Source organism: Cinclus cinclus, chromosome Z (genome assembly GCF_963662255.1).
Source record: "Cinclus cinclus chromosome Z, bCinCin1.1, whole genome shotgun sequence".
Classification (NCBI taxonomy): domain Eukaryota; kingdom Metazoa; phylum Chordata; class Aves; order Passeriformes; family Cinclidae; genus Cinclus; species Cinclus cinclus.
In genome coordinates, this window is record NC_085084.1 from 44,124,458 (window position 1) to 44,147,708 (window position 23,251).

General features: G+C 38.6%; 1 protein-coding gene across 1 annotated transcript in view; it reads right to left on the reverse strand.

Moving 5' to 3' along the window:
- SPIN1 (spindlin 1) overlaps nucleotides 1–23,251 on the reverse strand; it is a 58,710-nt gene that overhangs the window by 11,935 nt on the left and 23,524 nt on the right. Inside the window, exons 2-3 of the mRNA XM_062513244.1 lie at nucleotides 16,205–16,364; nucleotides 10,831–11,059 (exon numbers count right to left, since the gene is read on the reverse strand). Coding sequence (XP_062369228.1) covers nucleotides 10,831–10,882 — 52 coding nt within the window. The 5' untranslated portion in view covers nucleotides 10,883–11,059; nucleotides 16,205–16,364. The remainder of the gene's footprint in view (nucleotides 1–10,830; nucleotides 11,060–16,204; nucleotides 16,365–23,251) is intronic.

Genomic DNA, 23,251 nt, shown 5'->3' on the forward strand with positions numbered 1-23,251 from the left:
CTACACTGCTTTTGAATGGTACGGAGTTAAAACTTCCTCACAGTAGCTTGTTTTGGGCTGCTCTGAATCTTTTGCTTCTTGTTTGCCATATCTAAAATAATCTGGTCACAGTGCTGGACTGAACCATGTGTGACTCTAATGCCTCATGTTTATGTACAAACATGCCTAGAATTTTAACTAGGAATGCCTGAATTAATACTTGAAATGCTTTAATTTCTCTATAGCCTTAAACAAACCAATTATTTTAAATCTACACTGTGTGCATGTTCCAAGCATATCTGGAATTATATACATATCAAAGAGAATCACACAGGAGTGAAGCACTAACAATACCAATAACCTTCAAAGTTTTCGTAAGTATTTTATTGTTTGCATTTTTGTATGAAAAAATTAAGATGGTGTACAAAGATACAGAAATGGCAGAATTAATATAATTAATTAATAATTAAAGTAATCTTATGTTTAGTATATTCAAGCTTGCATCAGATGATCAGGAATCTGCATTTCAAACAGTAATGATATCTGAAATGTTCTTAAGTTTTAAAAATTAGGCCTTATCTGTCAATTACTGCACTAAGGATCCTACTTGCAATTTTTGACTGTTACAAAACCAAATAATTAAACTGGGTACTTGTAAGAACTTAGCTGGAAAAACAAAAACAGCATCATAAAAAGCTTGATTAGAAACTCTTAAGACTTTAGGACTTTATTACAACCTGTAAAAAAGCTTTCTAAGCATAATTTCAGTTACCTCTCTGTACATGAGGTGGCTGTGTTCTACTATTATATAATATAATAAAACACATTCTATTAAAAATATAGTGGTGTTTTACAAAAAAAAAAAAGTAATTTCTTAAAATCCAACAACTGTTCCTATGAAGTAAACTTCATTACCAAAAGATGAACATATGTAATTTACATTTTACTTTTCTAGCTAATGAGAGAAAACTTAAGATTTTGGCTAAAGTAGCTCACGTAAAACACAACAAAACAACAGAATGGTGCAGCACAAGAATTCGCTTTCTGTCCACCCCTCAAGGACTCTGGAACCTGTGAGTAATAAGGGAGCTATGAAGCATTTATCTTCCAAAGTAAAGGAAAAAAACCACTAGACTGATACAGAAGGAAGATTTACTACAGCATTTGTAATAAGTAGAGAATTTAAGCTGACCTCTGGGAATGGGATTTTGCTGTTTGCTAACTTCTCACTTTAGGATCTTAAAATTTTTGATAAGATTCAACTTGTTCACTGATGTAATGAGCTCTATACCAAAGACAACACAGATAACTAAGTACTACTCATCATCTTAAGTCAGCCAGTATTTTATGAGAGCTCCCAGCTTAATATATGAAATAATGGCATTTGGATGCTTAATAAAAACATCAATAGCAAGTATTAGAAGACCCTACATTAAACACACCCTTGTACCAACCAGATGCCTATTTGCCAAAATTTGCCCTCCTATTTTGCACTGAATTCAGATAGGTCTCAAGGAGATGCAAACTCCCTTTAAGGATTTATCAGGTTACACTATTGAATTGTTTGGTTGCACAATTATAACACTGCAACAAGATCTTCTGTCCTCTACAGCAGCTCTGGACATGGGGACAGAACATCACAGAATCCTTACGTTTATTTGTCATATTCTAGTAAGATGATCAAAATCAGAAATTTCTGCCTCCTGAATTTTTCTTGTTCCATAAGAACTGAGCAGCTGGACATGACCCAGCTACATGCTCTCACAGCTCAGACAGCCAAACATGTCCTGGGCTGCATCCAAAGCAGCGTGGGCAGCAGTGGGGGCAGGGGATTCTGCCCCTCTGCTCTGCTGAGACTCCAGCTGGAACCCTGCATCCAACTCTGGGGTCCCAGCACTGAACAGACCTGCTGGAATGAGGTCATAGGAAGGCTACAAAGATGAATGGAGGGCTGGAGCAGCTCCTGCATGACGAAAGGTGAGAGTTGGGATTGCTAGGCCTGGAGAAGAGAAGGCTCTGAGGAGACCAAATTGCAGCCTTCCAGTACATGAAGAGGGCCTATAAGAAAGATGGGCACAGACTTTTTAGCAGGACCTGTTGCAATTGGACACAGGGTAATGACTTTAAAATGGAGAACACTAGATATAAAAAATTTTTCTACATGGAGTGTGGTGAAATACTAGCACAGGTTGGCCATAGGTGGTGGTTCCCTCATCCCTGGAAGTGTCCAAGTCCAATCTGTATGGGGTACAAAGCAACCTGATCTAGTTGAAGATGTCCCTGCTAATTGCAGGCATTGGACAAGATGACCTTTAAAAGGTCCCTTTCATATAAAATTATTTTACTTTTTATGACTAAGAGCACAGAAACTTTTTTTTATTTTTTTGTAATGGAAAGTGACCACAACCTCCACCTTCTAGACAAGAGCAACAAAATTATGTATTCAATTGTCATATAGTCTTTTGTCATACTTGTGTTTTCTGATGCTCATTAATTCTGCTCCTTAAGTAAATTTAAAATTCAACAGCAAAACTAGAAATCATGTTTCTGAATATGTCTATTTTACTCCAGACAAAGATAAAGGGTATGACAAGACTGCAAGACTGAAAAAAAAAAGAATAATTCAGGATGTTGGCTTCAAGGGCAATATACATGTCATTTCATCTGGGGCTATAGGAGAATATGAAGAAGGATGGGAAAAAGCCACTGGTTTTGTTTGTGACATGGTTGGTAACCTCCACGCAATCCATGAAAATCACACAGGCTCTTCAGAAAACAGCAACCATATTTTACTTCTCTGAATACTGCCTATGTTTACAACAAGCAGCAAAACCTAGATCTTCTTAAGTTGTATTCAAAAATCATCTGTAGGAACAGCAGTAATTTGACTCTGTATCTAGAGACTTTTTGTTGTTGTTGTTTTGTTTATTTGTTTTCTGGGTTTTTCTTTTTTCTTTTTTTTTTGCCAAGCAGGCCACTGGTATAAGATAGCAAACAGAGCATCAGCAGGGTTGCAGATACAAATACCTAATGGCATATCTGACAAGCGACGATCTGCTGCAGATGATAGCAGACGCTGACTCAGCTGTCAAGGCAATCACATTGCTCAGGAGAGAGTAATTGGAGTATTTGGGTTTGTGCCTTTAAGCAGATTCTTAAGAGGTGCTATCCCATCATTGCGGATTCCTTCAACAGTTCAAACACCCTGTAAATCTCCAATTAATTTCTGGACATCTTGAAGTGTTGCAATAGTAGTTGTAAGTTGCAATTTTTTGTGGAGTGACAGTAGCTGGGGTTAATACTCAACCTAAGTACTGCCATGGAGATTGTTTTTGTACTTTTTCTGGTGCAACTAGCAAGCCTTTCATCAACAGCTGAGTGATAATGTATTGTAAAGTATCATCAGTAAATGGTTCTTGTTGACATAGGATATCACCCACATAATGATAAATAATTGCCTGTGGAAACTTACAACAAACAGGTTCTAATGCCCAATGAACAAACATTTGACACGTAGAGTTTTTCATGCCTTGCGGAAGCACTACCCATTCATATCTTTGCGAAGGGGTTTCTTTATTTATTGCTCATAAGGTGAATGCAAATTGCAATGTATCTTCTTTTTGCAAAGGTATGGTGAAAAAACAATCCTTGAGATCAGCAATTAAGAGATGCCAATCCTTGGGTAACATAGTGGGAGTGGGCATTCCTGGCTGTAATGCTCCCATAGCCCACACTTGATCATTCAGTTTTTGGAGATCATCCAGCAGTCTCCATTCGCCTGATTTTTTAGGAGTAACAAAAATGGGAGTGTTCCACGGACTAATAGAATGTTGTATATGTTTGGCTTCTAATTGTTCCTTCACTAATTCATGGGCTATTTTCAGCTGCTCCCTCCTTGACAAAGATCACTGCTCAACCCATACTGGTGTATTGGTTTTCATGGTATTTTTGGGGTTGGTGGCTGAACAGCAGTGGCCACAGTTAAAAATGTGATGGAGCAACCACAAGCAATGTGATAGTTGTTCCTAACTGGCTTAATACATCTCTACCAATTAGACCTCCCAAATTTCCTGGCAGAGACATGATATATGGGTATATTGTGGCTGTTTGTCCTTCAGGAAATCGTATTTGTATGGCACTGACACTTCCATATGGTATAGAATTACTTCCTACGCCCTGTACTGCATTGTTGAAGAGGCCAATCTTTGGGCCAGCATTCTCTGCTGATTATAGTAATGTCAGCTCCTGTATCTAGCATAATGGTGACTTGTTTTTGAACTGTGCTGGATTGTAAGTTTACTTTCACCATTGGTCTCATTTTCATTTGCTGTACTAGATTTACTACTGTGTCTCCAGTGGATCCAAAGCCTCTTGTTCCTCTTTGTGGTGTAGTAGTTCAGAAGACATCTCTTTGTGTAGGAATTTTTGAATATAAGACCAATTGAGCATTTCTGGTTCCCTTGGAAATAGTAAGTGGTGGTGTTAATGTGTAGGCATACAATTTAATCTCTCCAATGTGATCAGCATAAATTACACCTGGGAGGACAATAAATCCTGCGAGTCCAGCAGAAGATCTTCCAACTAATAATGCTCCAAGGGCACTGTCTCAGGCATATATTGGTCCAGTGACACCTGTTGGAATTTGATGCACAGTTTGATTAATAAGAGTAACAACTACTGCTGGTGCCAAATCAATTCCCAAGCTCCCTCTGGTTGCTGGTGGGTCAAGTTGCTGTATAGTGTTGGACCGACTATTTGTTTCCCCACAGGGCGCCTCTTCAAGCTCTGTAATCCGTTTTTCACAAACCGACAGGCAGCTACAGAGTGGTTGTCTTTTTGACACTAATCACACCATACTGACACTTGGCATGTCTTTCTGAAAAGTCTTTTTGCTCCATGTCAATAACACTCATGTGGCGTATTTGAAGCTCCTGACTTTTGTTTTTGACTTATTTTGCTTACTGCAGTGGCAAGTAAATTGGTAGCTGGTTTAATGGCTTCTGCTACAGCATTAGATACAACTTGTCCTTGCTGGGACTGAGACTCTGTAGAAGCCATATCGATCATTTCTGTTACATCAGCATCTCTACCCAAAGTAATTAGCAAAGGTTTTGTTTTGGATTTAGCATTTTCAATTGCTAGCATCTTGAACACTTTTTGTCTTGTCTCATCAGTTAAATCATTCTGATTGTTTAAACCTGCCCACAAACGATCAATAAAATTAGTATAAGGTTCTGTTATTCCTTGTTGATCAGCTGGAAAAGGAGTATGTGATTGAGAATCTGGAACAAATTAAAGGCTTGTCTAACTGATTGTGCAGACAAATGATGAACTCCCAATGGATAATTGCGTTGAACAACCGTGTTACAATAAGCTCCTGACCCAGTGAGCATATCAGGATTTATTCCATTTAGGACATCATTTTCATCCCTAAGTCTACCAGCTTTCATGACTGCCAATGTCGTCCACTCTTTTTCCCACAGATGTGTTGAGATGGTGCCAATAATAATCTTGCTATTTGTTGACAATCATGAGATGAATTCACATCAGCAGTGAAAATTCAGTCTAGCATAGTTCTGGCAGCCTCAGATCGAATTCCATGTTCTGTTAGTTTTCTTGGCTTGTTCCAAAATTTTCATATCTAGAAGCTTGCTGTTCATACAGAATTGGACAAGCTAAAGCTCCAGCTGCTTGCCACTCTCCTTCAATGATTGCACCACGAACTATACCTGACCATCACTTTCCTGATAAGTTTTGTGGAATGCTGCTCAGTACCTACAGGGCCTGGAATTACTTTGATATGGAGGCAGAAAAATTTACATTGGAGGTGCTGTCGGCTCTAGTTGTAACATCTGCTGTAATTGTTGAACTGATTGTATAGGGTGACTGGGCTGTTCTGGGCAGGCAGCTATGTTTTGTTTTTGCCCTTCAATGTAATTTTCCATTTGATGTGTTAACTGTTCGACTTGATTTTTTAACTTCTCTATTGGAGTAATAAAAGATTTAACTAATTTTCTCTCTTCAGGCTTAAGTTGCTCATTTACTTTATCTATATCAGTATCTTCTTCAGGAAGAGGTATTAGTTCTGACCTAGTCGGAGAGGCAGGCAGAGGGAGAGAAGAGTATAACTTTGGCAGACAAGCTGACTCTCCCTGTTCTTTACTTATCTGTGACTTTGGCAGGCAAGCTGACTCTCCTTGTTCTTTGTTTATCTGGGACTCTACTTCTGACAGTCCAGCTGCAACTCCTTCCTCATTTGGTTTTATTTCCACATTGGCTGGCAGTGCAGATATTTCTGCTTTTTGCTCCCTTACTTTATTAAAGTTACAGATAGCACTTTCTTGGGTTTTTAATAGTTCTGCAACAGAGCTGCACTGTTTTCCCTTCATTCTTTTTACTGGCGGCACACTCCCTGTCTCAAAGAATGCACCGAGGTGGCTTGACTGAGATGCCGAAGAAGACTATAAGACTGTGTCTTCTTGTAACATAGCTTGCACATCAGCAGCTGCAACTTTGGATTCAGAATTCATTTCTTTTAAAGTGTTAATAATAGTTCACCATGTATTCCCAAAACAAAGAGTTTCTTTGCCCTTGCTAGTAATTGCTTTTTCACACAAACAGTTTCCTAACTCACTCCATTCATCCTCCATAAATAACAGACAGGGGGATTTAAAAAATCCATTTTCTCTTGCCCAAATAACAAGCTTTCCCAAGTCTTTTGTCCTTTATCTCCTCTCCTCGCTTAGCAATAGTATTGAGGAGTAACTTTTGAGCCACTGCAAATTCTATATCCATGCTAGCGGTCTCCCTTGTGACAGGGGGAAGGGAGTGACCCTTCATACCTGATGCCGATGCCCCCAGCTCTCAGTCTTCACTTCAGGTCTCCTCCATCCCCAGTCTTCCCGTATTGTACTTGCCTTCCACATCGGTCCGCTGAGCAAGCCTGTCCGGATCTTCCTTCTCCCATTCTTTTGCTTAGATGAGGTCTCTTTTGCTGACATGAGGTAGTCCCTGTTCAGGCGCCAAATGTTGGGTGAAATCTTGTCTGGACAGTGGGAGATCTTCACCAAGTACTCACGGAGTCCTCATGGAGGTATGAGTGAATCTCTGATATCCGACATTTAAATCTAAGTAAGATCTTTATTGCATTAAAGCATACATATTTATATGGTTTGTTACAATGATCACGCGAATCTAGCAAGCACACAATTGGTTTTTAAGCACTGTCCACATATTACTTGTTCCTTATTGATTGGTTTCATGTGCTTTTGTGGCATCTTCCCCACCCCTTGGCTCAAGCAGTCTTAGCAGCCTAATCTAGTGCCGTTCGTTTTACCTATTTGCTACTTTGCTGTACTTTCCCTGCATGTCTATCTATTTATTTGCTACTTTAATGTACTGTTGTTACTTTAATGTTCTTTCCCATCCGCTTACGGATGTCACTTTATGGTTCTTTCCCATATATTTCATTCAGGACAGCTCAATGTCACCATTCTCCCAGCCATATACAGGGTTGTGCATCTTAGTCTCAATGAGGATATTATGTCCTCGTTTAGCTATAATTTCCTCTACAGAGACAATTTCAGAATTACCTTCAGGGATCTAAGAAACACTTCAGTGTGCTGATTCACACCTAGTACTGCTCAACTTCAACTTAAAAGAGTTTGAAGGAGGGAGGTCTTTTAACTGAAGTAGGTCAGAAGTACAGACATGAACCAAGTTCTGACTCTGCAGAAAAAAATTACATTGCAATTCTAAGCAATTCACATCTGTAATCTCTTTTCTTAGTCTATAAAGACAATATTTAAAAAATTTACACTTGCTTTTACAGGTAATAAAACTAGAAATGCTCATATATGACTCAATCGTTATATGCTCATATATGTGTTAAAAGTTTTCTTGACTAAGAGAGCATACTTTTACTTTTTCAAACCATCCAGTAAAGGCTTTACAATTGCTCCTGAGTATCATACAGTTTGGCAGGATTCCGTGTCTGTGGGAGAACACTGCTAAGAAGCACTCCAGAGGACCATGACTTTCACTTACACAGCATTAAACAGGTGATCATTAGATTCAAAAGGGTGAATTTTGTTAATGTAGGGTAACACATCTTATCTTACTATCAATTATACTGTATATATTAGTTTTTTTAAAAAGGCTGTATTTCTCCTATATTTGGGACAGCAATACACTAATTAGAGAGACAGGCAGGCACACCGCCAAGAGCACCTGTATGATTCATGGACACTGCATCATGGAAAGCAACTCTGACAAATTCTTAATAATCTGTAGCCATGTACTATACTGCTGTGCAAAAATTAAACATCTACCTTTCCTTCTTTTCTCCATCTTCAATCCTACCCTTTGTTTCTCAAAAAGGAACTATGTACAAAGTGTGTTTCCCAGAGAGAGAGAGATTTCAAAGGCCTAGATATTATAAATCACATGCACCTCTTCCTTTACACACACAACACATAAAAGCATTTCCTTCCTAAGCAGACAGACAGGACAACTGGAAACTGGCTTTGTCAAAGATGCTACCAACCTGTAGTGCCACTACAACAGGACGAAATAAAAGTCAGTTGAAAAATGTTTTGTTAACGCATTAAATTTTGCCCTACATGAATATATGCCTGACACTATCATTGTTTTATCTCTACCTCCAGACTGTTTTTTGCAACCTGTACATGATCCAAAAGCCTCCTAGATTCCAGCAATGTTATTATTTTACATGATTAACATATCAAATACATAGATAATCTCCACTCTTTCACTTATTTTTTTCTTTCATTCATGTTTCCTCCTGATTAAGACTATATTACTGCTTATTATCCAATTTCAGATGAGAGCAATTAAAATCCTAGTTTCTGCTTAAGATGTAGCTATTCTGCTACACTATGTGTTGTTCATAAAGTTTCTTGGCAAGTGGCAACCACCTTTAAAAAAGGAAGGCAGTAAATAAGATATTTGTATCCACAATGCTGTAAAGCTCAGCAAATCTGATTTAAAAGTTACTTAAGTATTTTTTTCCTCTTTTAAAGGTGTTCTAGATAATTTCACAGACCCCCTTAAGGTTACGTGGTTCAGCCCTATGGTGGAGGAAGGGACTTTTCACTAGATCAAGTTGCTTAATATCCCTTTGAACATAAGCATTTCCAATGAGGAGTCACTCACATTTGGGTAATCTGTTCCTGTTTTTCACCATACTCACTGCAGAAAATTTCTTCTGTATACTCAAACCTAACTGTACTCTCTGTTTAAAACAATTACCCCAGGTACTGCCACTGAAGGCTTTGGCAAATAGCCTTTCTCTACCTTTCTTCTAAGTCCTACTTACAAGAAAACAAAAAGGTTGCACTCCCTGGAGCCTTCTTTTCTCCAGGCTGAACAATGGCAGACCTCAGCCTTTTCTCATGAGACAAGCTCCAGCCCTTTGATCACTCATGGCCATCCTCTGGACCTACTCTCTTCCAGTCTGAAGCCATTTCCCCTTGTCCTGTTATTATATGAGCCTGTAAATAGCTCCTCTTCAGCTTTCTTTTAAGTCCCATTCAGGTACTTAAGGCAGGCCATAATTAGGTCACCCTGGAGCCTTCTCTCTCTAAGCTGAACAACCACAGCTCCTGAAATCTGTCCTTGTGGGAGTGGTGCTCCATGCCTCAGATTATCTTCATGGCCCTCCTCTGGACTCACTGCAACTGGTCCACATCATTCTTATGTTAGGGGACCCAGGGCTGGATGCAGTACTCCAGGTGGTGTCTCCATTGGAGCAGACTAGAGAGGCAGTAACACCCCCCTCAACCTGCTGGTCATGCTGCTTTTGATGCAGCCCAAGATGTGAGAGGCCACTGGGTCTGTGAGTATACCCTAATGGGTGATGTTGAGCTTCTCATTTGACAACACCCCCAAGTCCTTCTTTTTAAGGCTGCCCTCAGTCCATTCTCTGGCCACGATGTATTTGTGCTTGGAATTGCCCCAGCACAGATGCAGCGTCTGGCACTTGGCTTTGTTGATTGTTATAAGGCACGCAGAGGTCCACCTCCCAATCCTGTCCAGGTTCTTCTGGATAGCATCCCTTCCCTCCAGCATGCTGACTGTAATACACAGCTTGCTGTCATCAGCAAACCTGCTGAGAGTACACCCAATCCCACCATCTCTACCACTGAATAAGATGTTAAAGAATGTTGCTCCCAATACTGACATCTTAGGAGCTCTGCTCATTACGGTCTCCATTCGGCCACTGAACCAAGTATTTAAGACTTTGCACTGGATCTCTCCTTTGAAACCTGTAGCTGTTACTTGAAAGGCAACTATATTATTTTTGGAATCAGTACGTTTTTCAAGTGACAGCAAATTTTGACATAGTCTTAGGTAAAATACAAGTTTGAAAGTTTCCAAAGGGTTACAGAGAAATCCTCCAGTATGAGTTTGAGTTTTCAATGAATCAAAGGTGTATTTGGAAGCACCCGTATCTATCACTTAGGTATTTTAAAAGTTAACTGAGCTTTCACAATTACACCTGTGCAGTTGGTTTCTTGAGAATTCCATAGAAGCTACAATTCACAATGGTTGTGATAAAAAGTATGTTGCTTTCCCCACCCAGGTCACTTGATTAATAACTTTTGACACAACACTAAATAAGAAGGTCAGCTCTGTATTGCTAAATTTACGTTTCTCTTTTCAAGCCATGATCTTCTAGAACAAAACTAAATTTTCTTTTAAAACATGAATGATGACATCTAAAATCATTAGCATTTGCAAAAAATCATTAACATATTTTAAAAGTCAATAAAATATGAACAGTTTTTATCCATTAAAAGCAAAGAAAACCATCCAGAAAGAACACCTCACCTGCATCAGCTCTGGACCTCTGACCTGGTGATTTTCCAAATGGGGTCTTCATTCATCTGTGTTTAAGTGAGCAGCAAAGCTGCTGGACTAGGGTGAAAATCCAGTTCTTTCCAATTTCCAGGATATCTTCTTTTTAGTATTAGGAGGAGACAACCACTTATTAATCCACCATTCAATCAAGAACTTGTCATTCCTCAAATGTAGAAGATACACCTTCAATTACAGAACTCTGAAAAAACAAAACAGGTGAAGTATAAGTAGCTTGATTTTGAAACGAAAGTATTGTATCTTAACCAAGTCTCATTTTAATGCTTGTTTTCATATGCAATAGGATATTCCTTCACATTCTGTTATTCTGAAAACATTCAGCAACACAGGACATATACAGCCAAACAAATACAAGGGCTGCTACTTTACCTCTTAGTCATAGTAAAGTACCATGTCACTACGTCAACTACAAAGAAAAAGGAAAGCTTCTTCAAAACCATTGAGCTGAACACAGGGAAGTATGATTACTAACTTAGAAGAAACTATACTACCTTTACCAGGTTAAAGCATCAATCAACTCTTTCCGTTAGTTAGAAATAACATGCTTCCGCAGACACAGCAGAATAACTTTACTTCATGGAAGTTAAAAAATGTCTGTTGAAAAAAATGCAACACAAAAGGTTTTAAAAACACTGATTTCACTGCAATGACTGCTCATGCCAGCAATTTGTTGAGTGGGTCGAGAGTTCATAGATCTGATGATTCATAGATCTGTCTAAGTTTCTGGCAATTCTTTCCACCCAAGATCATAAAATTGCTAAAGTATTTAGTCATCACTTTCCCCTAGATAAGGGAGATGAGGACAGCTTTTTAATAACCTTTTCAGGATTTAATTACAGAAATTTGTGATCATGTGAAAAAAACCAAAGCATTACAAGTTAACTTATTTCAGAGTCACATTTTTGGGCCAGAAGCATTTATGCATAAGAATTCACTACTTCAGTGTTGCCCACAAACAAGGCAAGTGAGATCAGATAATTTTGTTAAGAAAGGCCAGTGCTCATCTGTGAGAGACAGGGCCTGTCTAATCTGTGAGTCAGCACTGTCTTCCCTCTTTTACTTCAGTTTTGGAAACTACTGTCAGATTTCTTACAGGGGTTAAAACCAGAAGAATGCCCCTAACTAGTGATCCAGATGAGGGAAAAATTGTATCTTAAGCTTGCACCTTACAAAATCAGGGAACAAAAAGGAGACACACCTTGAGGTATGGTAAAACTGTTACACAGAAAAATGCATTTAAATCTGACACTTGACAATTCTTTCATGGATAGTACCCATTAACTTATTGGAACAATACAGCAACAAAAAGCAATACACCTAGGAAAAATCAGTAGGGAATAATCTGCAGTTTTTAGAAGGAACTAACTTAAGACATTCACAGTTAGGAATTCATTAGAACTTGTGAAATTAAGAAATTATTTACAGAAACTTACTGGTTTTTCCACATTTCATCTCATCTTGACATCTACCAGTGTATACTGAACAATGCTAAATGATACCATGGCAACAATATTTAACAACATTCTAATAGGAAGCAATTAGCTTGCTTAACTACTTTACTGGAAAGACAGCATAAGGACTATTTTTTCTACTGAACTCAAATGTATTCTACTATGGATCAAAATACATTAATACAGAAACTTCACAGATTATGAAAAACCAACTCTAAATTTGTAGCACTGCTGTGACATATTTCCATATTCAGTCTCACAGGTGCTGCATAAACATACAAGAGATCAACTATTTTCTACCAGAAAAGTTATTAGTTGAGAAATAACTGTAATCTTGTATTATATCTCCTGATCTAAAAAATTCCACAGAAGTAAAAAAAACCAATCCCTTCAAAACATAAACCAAGTCACCATCAGCACCTCCACAAATTCACAAAATGCAAAAATTCTTCATATTTAAAAAGTAATACACTCTTTCACAGCGAACTGTTGAACTGTCATTCAAGGCAGTTATTTTGTAACACCTGTATTGTCCACTTCCTCCTCACAGGATTTCCAATTCATAGCAAAAATACAAAGTACTAGATATTTTGATTGCACTACTTATGCAGTTATATGTAGAAAAATACCTAAAACACCACAAAATGTAGTTTTTTACCATTTTTTAAAAAACGGAATATCCCCAGTAATTACTATATCCCAAATCTGAAATCATGCTTCATAGACAGAAAATTTATTCCTAATCCTTTTTAAAGTCACATTTCATTTGCTAGTACTTAATAAAGTGCTTCACACTATGCTCTCTGAACCCATGGATGGACACAAGGCTACTGAAGTTAAAATCAGATCCAGCTGTTTAAATTGATGTTCTAGAAATTAAGCCAGTAATGTTACCAGTTCAAAGGCTTACTGAAGATGAAACTTGTGTTTTCCTAACACTAGCATTCTGAATTCAATTTACATTTCAGTTGCATAGTGACAGTTCTGAAGATACTAATAAGGAGGCATAAAACCTGATTTTCTTAAAATTTATACACTTTAAGAACATTCTGAATTTTTAAGACTAGGTAAGTCTTACTTATTTGATTAAAAATACACCAAACCCTGTAAAATTTAGGGTTCTTAAATGTGATAAATGACAAAATATCAGACTTAATGCCAACATGCAAGTATCTTGATCTCCTAATATGGAAAATCATCAAGAAAAGAAAATTAACTCATGTAATAATAACTCTTTTGCTGCAAGTCTCAAGAAATGTCATGTTTCACATAAAGGTATGAAACACAAAACCAAAACACACTTCTGATGTGCTCAGTCGCAATAAGCTGTTCTGTTAAGAACGAACAGATACTCCATGTTTGGCTACATGTGAGATGACCTATGAAACAATCAACTTTTTAATGTCATTCTGTTGATAGTGGCAGATACAGTAAATCCAAGGTAAGTAGGGGTTTTTTGGATACAAAGTGGCAGGTCCAAAGTAAGCTAGACTAGACTTTACATACTGCCATTAACTTTTGGAAGAGAAGTGCCACTGCCTACTTCTCAGACACCCATTTCCCTGACAAAGCACAGCTCATGATCAGTGCTGCTGCAGGTTTCACTTAAAAGACAGACATTGTCTTAACTTGTGAGCTGCTGCTCACCAGCCCAGGAGTGTTGTTCATCTGTTTTTACAAGCCTTTCTACGCAAAAGAAATTCCTATACTTTAAGGAAAAATGTGGAAATTAGATGACTACTTTGTCTGATAGTAGTCTAATTACTGTGGAGTGTTTCAGAGACTTAAGTGTTAGATTAAAATCACTAACATTACAAATTGTCAACCACACTGGTTCTACTTGAGAATACTGGAATCATACTATCAAAATAGGCAGAAAGACATGACATAAAGGTAGAAAAAATAAAATAATGAAAAAATAATTTTTGCAGTATAAAGGGAAATTATGGAAAAAACAACATGCAGACTTCAGTTTTCACTGTGAAATATCCTAACCCTCTCTATAAACTTAGCTGTTTACAAACATTAAAATGTTTATATGAGCTTTTTAACTGCATGAAAATAAGTGTAACCACCTAAAATAATTCTCTAGCTTAAATTTTAGTTAACATTCATGTCTGTATTTCCATAAAATAGCCTGCATTTCATTGCTACATATGGCATAATGATGTTTATAGCATTTTTGTGAAAGCTTCATGGCTCTACTATCCAGTGTAGAAGGATATTAGCAGCACAAAACCAATGATAATTAATGCTGACACCAAGCCCACAGTTTTAAGTACCTCACTCCTAACTAGCATATTTAAATTTTACCATCATGAACACAGAAGGGAACTACTTGCTACAGAAACGCTTTAGGGGTAGAGAAGTTTGGAAGGAGAGGAAGGGTAATAGCATGTGTTGCTTGTATTCAGATGACACAATTTCTGACAAAAGTGGCAGGCTTGCTCTTCCTCAGGTCTGTTCCAGCTGTCACAACCACCAGTGATCAGGCCTTCTGGCACCACCTGGTGGGCTTCAACATTTTTACTTCACTATCTAAAGCACTACCGTATGCAACTCGCTGAGAACTTCCACTGCCAGCTGCTCAGGAGAGGATCACACACGAAATTGTTCTGAGGAAGGAGTTATGGAGTCATTCTAAACTGAAATGCATCAACTAAATTCCTTGGTAAGTAATTGTGATTTCTATAAATCAGCTCAGAGATACTGATACATGTTGCAGATGAAGTAGTATCATAATTTATTCCAGCACTAACATGCTGGATGAAGCATGTTATATTCAATATGTTAGTCTGTAATTCAGACTCTCTAATCCTTATTATATGAGCAGAAAGGTTCATTATATGCAAGTCTTCTGCACCTGCCTTCCCAAAGGCAATCTTAGTGTTAAGACATCTCCTAAATAATGGGGGTAATAAAAGTATGCCAGGTTTAGTTTGTTGTTTTTATTTTTGGGGGTTTTTTTTGTTCCCTAATAAAAAAATCCCAAACACTTCCCTTTGTTATTCAGCAACGCAAAATTCCAAATTTTTGAAATATTCTACTGTCTTAACCAGCATATTAGTTATAAGGAACTTCTTTTATTCTATACTAGGATTTTGTGTAGGTAGTAAGATGGAATGTCTGAGAAGAAAGCACAGTTACAGTACACAAAGCCTGAAGATAAAAGTGATTTGCAGCTGACAACCAGAGAAATAATGCTTCTCAGAAACATGTTTATGAACTAAAAGACCCCAAATCAAGTACAACTACCTCTCCACTGTGATGGTTTCTACAGTTGTACCCCTATCCAGGGAGGTGCTGTCTACAATTGTACAGAAACAAGCCACACTGGTGTGCAACTGTGTGTGCACATACACAAACACACACATAACACTGCACAGCCACTGGCTGTATGAGGCTTTGACCTGGTCTAGGGAGAGAAGTCCCCGCCAATGGCAGGACAGTTAGACTAGATGTCCTTTAAAGGCTCCTTCCAATATTGTCATGACAGATACAAACTCACAAAATTCAAAGTTAACTCCACATTACAATGCCATAGTCCTGAAACTGCAGATTATTCAGCAGAAGACTAGAAGAATCTGAAATCTGTGCACACTTTTATTGACAAGGTTTCTTTAAAATTCAAGAGACAGCAATTTCTAATTATTTACTAAAATATTTTAGCATAAACAGGCAAGTTATTTCCCATAATGAAAAACAATGTGAAAATGTTTGCTATTAAGCTCTTGCAGTTGTAGGGAGGGGTTGGAGCTCAGAACTGCATGGGCATGGCTTATATTGCTATTCTATAGCATCTCTATCAGCACTGCAGGGCACAGTTTTGGGGGAAAGAAAAGGCGAGTACCCCGCAGAAATGACACTTTGTTTACCTCTTCCTCAGAGAGGTTGCTGGAATCAGCTGAGTGGACCCTGCCCTCTCTTGCTGCTCCTCATCCATTCTGGTCCCTCAGGAGATTGTGGCTCTGGGTGGTGAACACAGTTGAGCCCAGCAGAGTGGTTAAAAGCCATGGAGCTGCTGGGAACCAAGCCCTAGCAGAGTAAAAAGGGTAAAAGCAGTGGTGCTGGGGTGGGAAACAGCAATGGGGAGCAAAGCAGTGGCATGGCACAATGTGAATGATCTTGCTTTCAGGGGTCTGTCATTGTTTTCCATTGTCTTGGGCCTGCAGGACATGGAGAGCCAACTGTGGGGAGTGCCTGCCATCTTGTGTTTTCTCCCAGCTGCCATAGAGAACTAGATGGAGGTGGTGAACACCTGTTTTTGTGTATAAGGCACCTTCTCTTTTTGTATACTTTTACTATTAATATTGCTGCTATTACTGTGCATTTCTTATTTCACTGCTGTTCGCTTTCATTAAACTGTCACCTCAACCCATAGCCTCTACCTTTGTCAGGAAGAAAGGGAGAGGCTTATTTGGAGTTTAATTTGTTAAACCACTACATTCATTCGTGCTCATTGTGAGCCACAAAAGGGTAGAGGTAACTTTGATTGAAGATTGCTAGTTACAGCTGCTGTGTTAGCTCATGGAGGTGTGATATTTAACCCTGTATATATTCCCATCCATGCTCTCCATGATCCTATTTTTTCAGAGCAGGGAGAAGGATCAGGATTGCTTTGTTGCTATACTGTGTAGTATCAATTTATGATGTGATAACATCTATGGCAATGAAGGTCATTTGGCATGTATGTTCAGTGCTGTACACCTGTCCTGGCCTTGGCTCCTGCCTCTGAGGATTCATTAATAATAGTACTCAGCCTATAGGAGGACCAGAGGATGATGATTTTTCTCAGGCTTTTACCCTTTTTTCCTCCTTTGGGCCTGCTACAACAGATTTTGAGAATTTTGAATTCCATTAGGATGTTAAAGAAAGCATATTCTAATTGCAATGCCTGACAAATTTCTTCAGTGCAGTCTAGAGTAAATGAAGTCTAGAATAGGTGAAGTCTACACAATGTTTTGAGTCAGGATAGACACTCTAGGGAAGTTGTTCAGAGAACTGCCCTAGACCTGAACAGTCATGAGTAGCATGGAATGGCAAAGAAAATGAGCCAGGTTTTGAACGAATATGCTGCTCCAATGGTTTGGAAGTTCACCCCTGAAAAATACTGGACCTTGATAAAGTGGCAAAGTAACTCCTGTCTTTGTCACTCCTCTCTTACTAGAAGAGCAGGGAGAAAAGACATGGGTTATTGGGAACATAATTTCCAGCTGGTGTTAAACCACCACAGTTATGAAGACAAGAGTGAAACCAGGAAAATTGACATCATGTAGGAATCCTAAAAAATAAAAATAAAAAAAACTGCTAACACTATAGTAGAACAGTAACTATTGACAGTAACTATGTTGAAGAATTATCCAAAATATTTAGAATTAGATGGGTAGCTTTAAAAAGGATACTATTCTTTCAGAAGCCTGGTACCGCAGGCAACAGTTGGAGAACTTTCAATAAACCTATCCTTTTTTAGCACAATTCCTTATCATAGCTCTCTTAAAAGTCAGAAACAGTGATCAAGGTGAAAGGTGGATTTATTTTGTTTTAATTTAATTTCACTAACTTGAAATATTAGTAGTCTTACAGGATCACATGTAGATGGTAATACATGAGTACTGCATTCAAAAGTTCTTATACACATGAAAAATAAAGATGAATGGAAAGAACAACCAGAGAGAAATCCTGAAAGTGTAATTTCCATTGTCTCCTATCCCAGCTTGCTTTTTGACTTGTCTCAGGCTTGTTTTTTTGACTTTCTGAATTAGCAAAATGCAGCTGTTAGAGAGCCCAGTATAGTTTGTGCTTTACTTCCATTGCATTTCTTTCATGCTACATCATTAAAGCAGCCTCACGCTTAATCCAATTCAGCATTTAAGATTTACAATGGGCATAATTTGAAATAAACTCTGACAGTGTATATTTGAGCTGCTTTGTAAAAACAGCAGTAAAAACTTCATTAGAGCCAGTAGTATAAAACAGTACTTTTAAACAAATAATTATCTTTTTCAATTTCAGAGACTTAATTAACACCTTTATAGGATTAGAGTATTACCTTGCAAGACTGATTTTCAGAATTCCCTCACTACACTTCTAAATTGCAATAGAAGTACCAGTGAAGTGGTCGGGGCACAGAATCCTCAGTCCCACGTTAGTTCAGCTAGTTCTGATTTAAGACAAAAAGTGTTATAGGCTAAATGATAAAAATAAGTTTCTTTCTCTAAGCTTATAAATAATTTTTAGCATCTACATTACCCTTATGCTTACATATATTTGTATGCACATGTATTTGTAATATCCCTCTTCATTGTGAGATATTCAAGGTACCAAAATTAAGCGTCTTCTTCTCTGCATTAGAGCATCCATCAACAGCATAAAAAAATCCAAGGAAATAGGACCTTTCACTGTCTACTGAGAAACATCAAGCAAACATTCAAAACACGGAATAATCACATTGGACCCCACCATGCATGACAACTCCTTAAAATTACAGGAAAAAACACATTAAATCACATTTGATGGCAGGAATGGATGCTCCTTGAATAGCCGTGGATACCTAGGAGAAAAATCAATTTCAGAATTCTAAGCACTACATAAAAAAGGATAGGGGGTTTGTCTTAAAGTATTCACATATATATACATATTATAGTTTAAAATGAGTAAAATGCATAGGTGGAAAAGTGTCTGTGAAATGTGAGACTTCCCAAATGTTTTCCAGCCTAAGATAAGAGTCAATAGACTCTACAGAGTCAATAGGCACTAAGCAGTGCTACATCAGTGAAATTGATTATTGAAGTTCAGTTTTAGGAGTCAAGGTCTTTCCAGACAGCAAGAAGTACCTTCCTGAAAGTTTAGGTATCTAGAATCCAATGCCTACTCTTCTGAAAAATACCAGTGGGTCACTTTCTAAAGTGTGTCTAAATCCTACTGCATACAAAGGATTATTTCAGACTTTCTGAGCAACTACAAATTAAGACTATGCATCTTGAGTCTCATCTGGCTGGCTTGGTATTTTATGCTGCCCCACAGGACAAAGCAAAAATTCTGTATCCAACATGAATGCAGAATTCTGGCCTCAAAAATACTACTGCTTTCACCTGTCATTTGGGTACACCTTAGAAAGAACATCTGTCTTGTTTCCTTTGTGGATCATTTTGTGTGGAAGGCAACACTTTCAACATACTTGAACGCAACTCAAAACAGTAAGTATGTATGATCACAAAAGAACTTCTTTTTAGTTTCAGGGTTACAAAGGCCTGGGCTGTACCAGCCTAGGGGTTTTGTTTGCTTGTTTTATAATGCAGCAGGAAAAAAAACCCAAATCCTTACTACACATTGCCCAAAGAATACTAAGCAAACAAAACCAATGGTCAAAGCCTGATTCATTAGAAACCTGGAATTATCAGGTCATTGCACACAGGTAAGAATCTCAATATAACCTGTAAAAATCTCCATTATCAACATCTGTCCACGTACCTGAAGAAACCACTGTGTAGGAAACTTTAGTATGCAGATATTTTAAGGAAACCCTGCTCTACAAGTTCACAGAACTGTGAACTCAGAGCACAGAAATGTTTCTCATGGAAAGATTTCTTTTTGGGGGCTCTTGTACCTCAAACCCAGCTGGAAATTAAGTTCCAAACTACCCCTTCCTTCCACCCAAGTGCTCCAGTGAGAAAGGAACAAAAAGGTGGAGATTATGGATTGAGACAACAAATCACTAGAAAAACAGCAATGAGCTAAGGAACAAAAACAGTAGTAGCAACAATACTAATAACAGTGTATAAAGGAGGGTGATCACACACAAAAAATGCCTACGCAAGTCCAGCTGACCCAGTGTTACTGTGTCCACTGATATACAGATTCTTGAGACAATGGAGAATACTGCAGACTTTACCACAGCCACCATCATCTTCCCTGAGACAATGAAAAACAATGGCAGACAAATCGTCTCAGACCCCCCAGTTTAGGAAGGATGCTGAGACACTTGAATGTATCCAGAGGAGGACAACAAGGCTGGTAAAGGGCTTGGAACACAAGCCCTATAAAGAACAGCTGAGGGAGCTGGGGATGTTTCGCCTGGAGAAAAGGAGACTCAGGTGACCTTATCACTCTCTACAACTTCCTGAAAGATGGCTGGAGCAAGTTGGGGGTCAGTCTCTTCTCCCAGGCAATAACTGACAGAACAAGAGGACATAGCCTTAAGCTGCGTGAAGGGAAGTTTAGGTCAGACATTAGAAAAAAATTCTTCACTGAAGTAGTGATTGTGCACTGGAATCATCTGCCCAGGGAGGTGGTGGAGTCACTGTTTCTGGATGTAAAAAAAAAAGACTGGATGTGGCACTCAGTGCCATGGTTTAGTTGATAAGGAAGTGTTAGGTCACAGGTTGGACTTGGTCTCTTTTCCAGCCCCGTTAATTCTGTGATTCTGTCTGCACCCATGCTCCTTCCCCAGGCCTGAGACAAAAACAACAATGTACAAATCTTCCAGCTGGACTGCCCACACAATATTCTGTTGGCTGCTTTGCTCTCCCAGAAAAACAGAAAAAAATAAGGGCTGTTCTACACAATATTCCCTTTTCCTCCAATTTAAAGCCACGCCCTCTAGTGATGATGTGGGGGGTATAAAATAACCTGGCCCTGCCCACACAGCTCCAGGCTCCATCTCTCTCCTGGCAACCCTGATGAAATTAACTCTGTCCTAGCCAAAATTAGGATAAGTGCGAAATTAAGATCATAGAATAAGGATGAAGAATTAAAGATCAAAAGTTTGCATGTGCCCACATTGCTACAATGGGAATTTTTGTGCCAATGCATTAACCAGGATGTACTAAACAGATTTTGCCTCTGCCAGTCTCAGAATTAGCACCTTCCTGTTGCAAATTCTTCCCTTCTGTCCCTGCCCTCAAGTTTCCACTGTGATGCCTTATCTTGCAGGCAAGCACCTTCTGTGGCCTTGACAGTTTGAGACAGGAAACTGTGCTCTTTAAATCCTTACACCACCTCATGGATCAAATACTGTCCTCCAGGGACTTTGTTCCTCAGCTCATGGGCTGGTCACAAGGGTGATGTATATGAAGCAGTAACAGGCAACAAGATGGAAGCAGTAACATGAGCAATCATACAGTGAACAATAGCTATCCCAATCATTAAAAATGGAAATCCAATGGCAATCATCAACCCAAGTCTCATTAGCCACTTCCCCTACCCTCTGAGTGCCAAGGACCAGAGTACTGACATCTTCCAAGAACTGGGGCTAACTCCTAGAAGACTGTCTTGGGCTTGGAGTGATTGGTAGCAACTTCTTTAGTTCTGCCTTGGGCTTCTTCAGTCAATGCCACTGCATTGTGAACAGTGATACAACATTCAGTTTTATTAAGATCTAACATTACACATACCCCCTATCCCTTTAATAACAACATATCTAAAGCCCTTTTTGACAATTTTTTTTGGATTTGCAAGTTAAAGTCTCTGAACACGTACCTGATCCAGTTACTGCAGGCATGTACCTTCAACACAAAAAAGTTCTTGTGCAAAATAGAAAAAAAGCTCTCATACAAAAGGTTCTCATGCAAATGTATCAGACCACTGGGCCCATACTCTACTTCTCCAGGGAACAGAGTACAGCTCTGGAGAGGGGGGGGAGGAAGACAGAGAGAGGGATCCAGTGGTGTCCCATGGGTCCTTCTTCACCTTGGGCTTCTTGGTGGTGGGCATCCCAAAGTCATTCCTCCAGGGATACCACCTATACAGTACAAGTTGCAGGTATCCATGGCAGCATATCCCCTTAACTTTGAGAGATCTATGTTAGACCAAGTGTATGAGCAGTTGGTTCCTTTCACACACTTTGCTACAGTAGGAATATTTCTCTGGATGCATTAACCAGGATGTACTAATGAGATTTTGCCTCCTCCAGGCCTAGAATTAGCATCTTCTGGTTGGAACTTCCTCCCTTTTCTGCTATCTAAAGTTGCTGCTGTGCAAGCTTACTTAGGCCAAGTTCCTTCTGAAGCCTGGACAGGCAACTGTGCTCTTTAAATCCTTACATTTGGGTTGTATCAGAATACCTTTGTACATTAAAAATTACCTAAAATTATGACTTCGGATTCTTTTCAGAAAGTAAGGGCTGTTAAATGGAAGTAGAAACCCGATAGCATGTTTTTGATCAAGTAACACATAAAGAACCTTGCTTCACAACATGTATGTTAAAACTATGAGACAGTTTTCCCCAACCTTATTTCAGCACACTCTGTGCTAAGAACACTGTAAATAAAACACAGCCCATGATCAAACATCCAATCTGAAACAGAACTGCTGTTGCCCAAGCTGTTGAAACTCCAAGACAGCAACGTTTTGATTTTAGATTTTATTTCTGAGCAATAAAAAAAATAATTGCTCAAAGAATACAAAACCCTAAACACACCACAATGCAGCAGTGAACAATACAGCACATCCTGAAAACAATCTAAAATACCTCAACTTGATCTAAAGATTACATTGGAGGAAAATAAAATTGAGAGAGCCTAGATTCCTATAAACAGCAAAGCACAAGCTCCTGCCTACAGACCCTGCTTGATAAGTTAATGAAGGCTTCTAAGTTACTTTTACATTTTTAAAGACTTGTTCTATAGAATTGAAGGAAATTTTTCTATTTCCCCAAATCATGTAAATCAGTATTAGTATGTTTCCTAGTAGAATATTTTAAACTTGCCATGATGCATTGCTATTTAGTAAGAGTTCAACAACTAATAAAGGCAAAATTGAGCAACCCATACACTTGCTTCATTCTAATTGCATTGCTTTTCTTTATAAAAGCACAACTCATTATTTCCATGTTCATTAGAGCTCTGCTCTTCTCATATTTCACAACATTTTAAGTACATGCACAATGACCATTTAAGAGATGAGGTAAGCCTCAACAGGCACAG